At 43.3% G+C, this 6878-nt stretch overlaps 1 protein-coding gene across 1 annotated transcript; it reads left to right on the forward strand.

Annotated features, from left to right (window-relative positions):
- Nucleotides 1–477: 477 nt before the first annotated feature.
- On the forward strand, nucleotides 478–6664 carry LOC309543272 (extracellular matrix protein 1-like). The gene is made up of 3 exons (XM_082242728.1): nucleotides 478–581; nucleotides 4345–4601; nucleotides 6459–6664. Exons 1-3 carry the CDS (start codon nucleotides 533–535, stop codon nucleotides 6600–6602), a joined length of 450 nt encoding a protein of 149 aa, XP_082098854.1. The 5' UTR covers nucleotides 478–532; the 3' UTR covers nucleotides 6603–6664.
- The last annotated feature ends 214 nt before the right edge of the window (nucleotides 6665–6878 follow it).

Consider the following 6878-nt stretch of genomic DNA (forward strand, 5'->3'; position numbering starts at 1 on the left):
GGATTATTTTTTGGAGAATAAGAATATTTGTGTAAATTAACAATAATCTTATGGAAATTACTATCTGGGGAACACATTGAGAAGCAATCGCCTCCCTCTGCCAGTATCGTCTGAAAATCGCCATACTTTTCGGTGATTCCATGGAGTTTTGATAAATCTACTCTACATTATAACAAAAGAAACAAACAAACCCAACTTTACATTTCCCATAAGAACCCGTCCTGTGCCGGGAGTAGGGATTTGCTGCATCTTGTTGCTCCACATATCTAATCTTATTGGGTATTATTCACCATCAGTGAAAATAATGTGGATTCCCCCTTCTCTGGAATAAAGGGAATCCTGGGCATTTTACAAACGGTTCACAGTATTTTCTTTGTTTTAATATCTCAGATAGCTACCCAAAATCAACATGCTGAGAGCATTGTGTGTGATGAGAGGGGGGGGGGAGGAGCACGGTCGGTGAGTCACATTGTGTGGGAGGATCTGAGGGTTTATATACAGAGGAGGAGAGCCCAGGACACACTCTGCAACCATGACTCCCCGTGTGATTTGGATCAGCCTCCTGTGCCTGGCCTGTGCAGGTAAGACCGCCACATTGTACTTACCTTACTAACCTCATCTCCACATTGTACTTACCTTACTAACCTCATCTCCGCTTTGTAATTACCTTACTAACCTCATCTCTGCTTTGTACTTGCCTTACTAACCTCATCTCTGCTTTGCACTTACCATACCAACATCATCTCTGCTTTGTACTTACCTTACCAACCTCATCTCCGCTTTGTACTTACCTTACCAAGCTCACCTCCACTTTTCACTTATAATACCAACCTCCTCTCCACTTTTAACTTACCTTTCCAACCTCCTCTCCGCTTCGTACTTACCGTATCAACCTCATCTCCGCTTCATACTTACCTTACCAACCTCATTTCCGCTTTGTACTTACCTTACCAAGCTCATCTCCGCCTTGCACTAACCTTACCGAACTCATCTCCGCTTTGCACTTACCTTACCAACCTCATCTCCGCTTTACACTTACCTTACCAACCTCCTCTCTGCTTTGTACTTACCTTACCAACCTCATTTCCGCTTTGTACTTACCTTACCAACCTCATCTGCGCTTTGTACTTACCTTACCAACCTCATCTGTGCTTTGCACTTACCTTAAAAACCTAATTTTCACTTTGTACTTACCTTACCAACCTCATTTCCGCTTTGTACTTACCTTAACAACCTAATTTCCGCTTTGTACTTACCTTAACAACCTAATTTCCGCTTTGTACTTACCTTACCAACCTCATTTCCGCTTTGTACTTACCTTACCAACCTCATCTGCGCTTTGTTCTTACCTTACCAACCTCATCTGAGCGTTGTACTTGCCTTACCAACTTCATCTCCGCTTTGCCCTTACCTTACCAACCTCATTTCCGCTTTGTAGTCACCTTACCAACCTCATCTGAGCGTTGTACTTATCTTACCAACCTCATCTGTGCTATGCACTTACCTTACCAACCTCATCTATGCTTTGTACTTACCTTTACAACCTCATTTCCACTTTGTACTTACCTTAACAACCTCATTTCTGCTTTGTACTTACCTTACCAGCCTCATCTCCACTTTGCACTTACCATACCAACCTCATGCCGCCTCATTTTCTTTTGGATTGTACAAACTGCATGCTTTAGTGAGCACCTGGGCCCATTCTCTATTGAGTATGTGTGCACTGGCAAAATTTGTAATATATGTGTGTATATATATATACACACACGGTGTATATGTGTGTGTGTATATATATATATATATATATATATATATATATATATATATATATATATGTATAATTTATAGGCCTTTCTCCATGCTTTGTGTCAAACAGCGTCACCACTGGCCGCACACTGCTGCTTGCATCACAAGGGGAGAGGATGAGCGTAGGCTGGAAATAAAATAGAATAAACTTGCGCTTAGTGTAATCAACGTACTTGTGAAATAAATTCAATTAAAGTCAACAGCCGCACTCACAATATTGTCCACATCAACATAAAACATAATATAGAAACGTGTTGAGCAGTCAATCAATGATATACAGTTAAAACTCCGTGCCTTCTCAAAAAGTGCAAACTAATATCAGTAAATGGCAAAAGCAAATGCCTATATTGGTTTAAATATTCATGCAACGTGCGTGCATAGTGAACAAGCAAATTAAACCAGAAAGAAGAAATCCAAAAAAGTGTCCAAAAAGCAAATACAGTCCATCTGGTGATAAGCCAAATTGTGCGTAGCAATTATCAGCTGACCCAGGGAGGAGGTGTAAATTGAGAATTGAGAGGTCCAAGAACAGAACCTTGGGGGACCCCCAACGGCGAAAGGAAGAGCAGAGAAGGAAGTAGAACTGTAAGTGACACTGAAGGTGGGACAGGTAGGATGAGAGCCAGCAAAAAGTACAGTCATTGAGACCAAAGGAGTGGAGTTTTTTGAGGAGGAGGCAGGGCCGTCTTTAACACAGGGCAAAAGGGGCAGCTGCCCCGGGCCCAGTCATTGTTGTGAGGCCTAAAGCAGCTGCCCCTTGAGCCTGCACATAGTTAAGTGTATTTGAGAGGGCTCAATAAAATGTTTGCCCAGGGTCCAATCCATATTAAAGACAGCCCTGGGAGGAGGAGGGTGGTCCACTGTGTCAAAGGCAGCAGAGAGGTCCAGGAGCAGAAGTACAGAAAAGCGTCCATTGGTTTTGTGGCATCAGCCTTCTAACATGGCGGATGGTTAGTAAAACAAAATGGTTGTTTCTGACAAATTTGTTTGTAGAACTACAAAAGAAAGAATAACCAACTGAGACTTTCATATAGAAGTGATGTGCACGCCTATTTCGGGAACTTAGCAAGCGAGCGTGAGCCGGGCTAAGTTCACTTTGCTAGCGGATAAAAAAGTTTGTTTTCCTGAAGCCTGTGTCCAGATTCCATCTTTGGTTTCTCAAAAGCTGTTTGCTGCTACAGTTTTGGCCATTAATAGTTTGTGAATTTACTAAATCGTTCAATACAACCAACCTGCACATGGATGGATCAGAATTTGAACCTGTTGTACTGGCGAAATTTAGGTCTTTGGGTCAATTCTCTCCCACCCTCAGATCTCTACTTTGTGAAGGCTAATCATTCTGTAGCCTAAGATAAGAACTAGGGGGGGGGCTTTTTGAGATTACACAAAGTGTGAAATGGACCTAATGTGCTCCCCCAAAACAAACAGGCAGTACATGTTCCTTTATTTAGTGTTCTGTCAGCACTCAGCCTTTTCACCCAGCATCAGGCTTCCAGAGCAGAGAGTGAAATAGCCCCAAGAATCAGTCAGCTCACATTTATGAAGGTCCATGTACAGCTGAGACTAATGATGTCTGGCTACCAGGTCAGATACTTTATTCCACCCAAAGCTCTACAAAGCCTCCAGGCTATTGGACTCAACACAGGACGAGATTCTGAGAAAACAAAAAGTTTGTTTTCTCAACACCAGCCATAAACCTTGCTGATGTGAGAATCCTTAGGGGTGTGTTTTTAAAAAAGGAATTGCAGTTTTTCATCCAGTGATACTATGTGTACATTTGTTCTATGCAAATATGGGCAAAAACAAATGTTATTAGGCTATATTCTTTCCAGGTCATATGTTTTTCATTCATACAGAAATGAGTGAATTAAGAAAATACCACAATATGGCCACTAGATGGGGCTGAAGATCATAAAAAATAAATGCATTTTACTATGATCGCCAGCTCCATCTCGTGGCCATAATTAGTTATATTCTTGATTCACTTGATTGAACGAATAAAAAATATTTCACCTGTAGAGAAAGGCCCCTTTCACTCCGGCGATCCGATCCTGTCCTCCTGTTAGTTTTTCAGGCGGACCGGATTGGATGCTCCATGCATCCCTACGGGGCTGCGGATGTCAGCGGAGACATCTCCGCTGACACCTGCTGCTATCCGATTCCGTGAATTTCGGACGGATGGAAACCCTATTTTCCATCCATCTGGCAGATCGGATTGGATGAGAACGGACAGGCGGTCCGTTCTCATCTGATTCCCCCATAGAGGACAGCGGGGATCTGAGAGCTCCGTCTCTGCACACAGAGCGGAGACGGAGCTGTCATCCGCCTGCTGAGCAGAACGGACCTTGTTCCATGTGAAAGGACCCAAAAGAGCCTAATTGTAATATCTTCATATTATTTTGTGTTAGAAGTCCTCTGGTATATAATATATATATATATATTATATATACCAGAGGACTGCTAACCCAAAATAATATATATATATATATTGTTATTGCTTGTAATATTATTTTACATATCCCTTGTGTCCTCTTGTAGTTAACCTTCCTCACCTGGTCCAGGGTGGTCCACCCTTCTTCGGCAACCTGAAAGAGTTTCCTCCAGGGCAACCCACTGGAGCCAATATTGCCAATATCTGCAGAAAAACCCGACCAATAGTGACATATGGCGCCAAGAACCTTCCCCAGTCGGGGTTCACTCACCTCTGGAGACAAGGGAACACCATTAACAGTGTAGAGACGGGATACTCCAGGTGCTGCAGTCAGTCGGAGAAAATTAACTGCGCACTGAAAGTGGTAAGTTTCCAATACGTTAATCCTCCTAGTCGGCAAACGGAGACATAACCAGTTTCTAGAGCCATTAGGGCCATAAAGCAGAAATTTTTAGCACGAAAACTTTCAGCGGCAAAATGTTATATGGAAGTGGTCACACCCCTTCTTATCTCCAAGAAGAAACAGCGCTATCTGACTAAAGCCTCGTACAGGAGGAGCTTGCTGTACTAACTATGTGATGTTAGTACAGCAATCTGCCCATGACCTCTATTATGTTCTAACAAGTGGATCGCCCCCCACCAGAACACACTGGTCAGCGCTCACAGCCATTGGTTGTGAGTGCTGATTGGATGCCGGTTGATTGCTGGTTTTCTAGTGTGCCTGTTCGACAGGAACTGGACAGCCTACTGTACATACTGGCCGGTTTCTGCTGAACTGCCCTATAACAGCCCATATTCAGGCCATGTGTACTAGCGTTTACAGTCTTCTCACGTCTGTGAAGGTTTCCACAAAATTTCGGGGTGCTCCTTGGGGACTTAGGGTCCATTCAGCCATTTATGAGGTTTACTACCATTGAGACCTGGCTCACTATAGTACCTCTCATACAAAGACTGTATATTGAGTCCCAAAAGTGGTCACACCCCCTCCTTAACTCCAAGGAGAGACAGGGCAATCTGACTAAAGAGATGATGAAAGAAGATAGATTTCGCCATCAAAACAGTCAGTGTTGATGGGGGTAATCCCTCCCAAGGAGCTCTTGTGTTCGAAGAGACAAGAACTCACTGCTCAAGGTGGTGTAATTGCCTGATGACTCACACAGGTGCATGCCCCGGCTCGCCTCCGTGAAAACTTGATAAAAGAAAAGGAATTGGCAGCACTCCAGGTTGAGTCAAAATCCAGATTTATTGACTGGACATCCAAATTATGACAATCGTGAAAAGGTAGACGCGTTTTACACACTGACTGTGTGCTTAATCATTACCACTACCATTACTGATTAAACACACAGTCAGTGTGTGAAACGCGTCTACCTTGTCACGATTGTCATAATTTGGATGTCTAGTCAATAAATCTGGATTATGACTCAACCTGGAGTGCTGCCAATTCCTTTTCTTTTATCAAGCTCTTGTGTTCTCCCAGCAAGGTAGGGGGCACAGGGAGCCATCCTCCGCCAGCAGAACACATTGATTATTGCTAGCGGCTATAGCTGCTGGCAATAATCGCATGTAAATATCCGGCATGCGGGTTGTACCCAACTCGATCAATGGAACAAACAGCCTGCCAACAGATGGTTCGAATATCAGATGGTTCCCACTGAACCCGGCTTAGATTAGAAACCATCTATGGCCGGCTTAGCAGCCCTAACATTTCTGTGAAGGTTTCCACAAAATTTTGGGCTGCTCCTTTGGGTCTATTCAGCCATTTGTGAGGACTATTGAGACCTGGCTCTCAAACAGAATTCTAATTTATCTAAAAATGTATTTAATTAGGGTTGAGGTCAGGGCTCTGTGTAGGCCATCGAAGTTCCTCCACTCCAAATTCTTCATATCCTGTCTTTATGTAGGTGACTGGAACAGAAAACTGCCGCCACATGGTTGGAGGCACAAAATTGTCTAAAAATGTCTTTGCAGGACCCTTTACTGGAAAGACGATGACATATACCTAATATTTTTGGAGGGGTGTCAACATACTCTTGGCTATATAGTTGTAGGTGTGATGGTCAGGTGTCCACAAATGGCCATACCATGTATACAGTATGTAAAATAAAGATTGAAAAAAAATAAAGATCAGCTTATGAATTCTCAAAAGAATGCATACTGACCAAAAAAGCGGCTTTACTTTCCCTAAGATGCAGTAATGTAACCATCTGCTCTCTTCTAGTGGGAGGATGCCTTGGATAATTTCTGCATGGAGGAGCTTACAACAATGACCCGTCAATATCACTGCTGCAAGAAGACTGGTGTACAGAGGAAGACCTGCTTCAGCAATGGCGCACCAAACCCCAACTACAGCAGCTCTTCCTAATAAATGCAAAAAACTCAGGCCCTGCAATCAACAAAAGGAGAACGTAAAGTGATAATAACAACGACGATGAGACGCTAGCCAGCACTGTCATGTGTTCCCTCACCATAAACTATGCATCTCTAATGCCTCGTAAACATGCAACGATTATCGGCCGACCGACCGATCGTCCGACTTTTGTCCAGAGTGGTGTTTTGTTGCTTGGAATGTGCCTAGACTGCGTACGAATTTTCTCGGCCAACAAAAATCTACTCCAGAAGTGATGTCATGTGCTGGTTT

Source organism: Pelophylax lessonae (genome assembly GCF_965119305.1).
Source record: "Pelophylax lessonae genome assembly, chromosome: 13".
NCBI classification, from domain to species: domain Eukaryota; kingdom Metazoa; phylum Chordata; class Amphibia; order Anura; family Ranidae; genus Pelophylax; species Pelophylax lessonae.

Bases quoted from the DNA above. Each gene is read 5' to 3' on its own strand.
- LOC309543272 (XM_082242728.1), top strand. From the start codon at position 533: ATGACTCCCCGTGTGATTTGGATCAGCCTCCTGTGCCTGGCCTGTGCA. The intron at 582-4,344 runs GTAAGACCGCCA...GTCCTCTTGTAG, and splicing joins CCTGTGCCTGGCCTGTGCAG to TTAACCTTCCTCACCTGGTC. The intron at 4,602-6,458 runs GTAAGTTTCCAA...GCTCTCTTCTAG, and splicing joins TTAACTGCGCACTGAAAGTG to TGGGAGGATGCCTTGGATAA.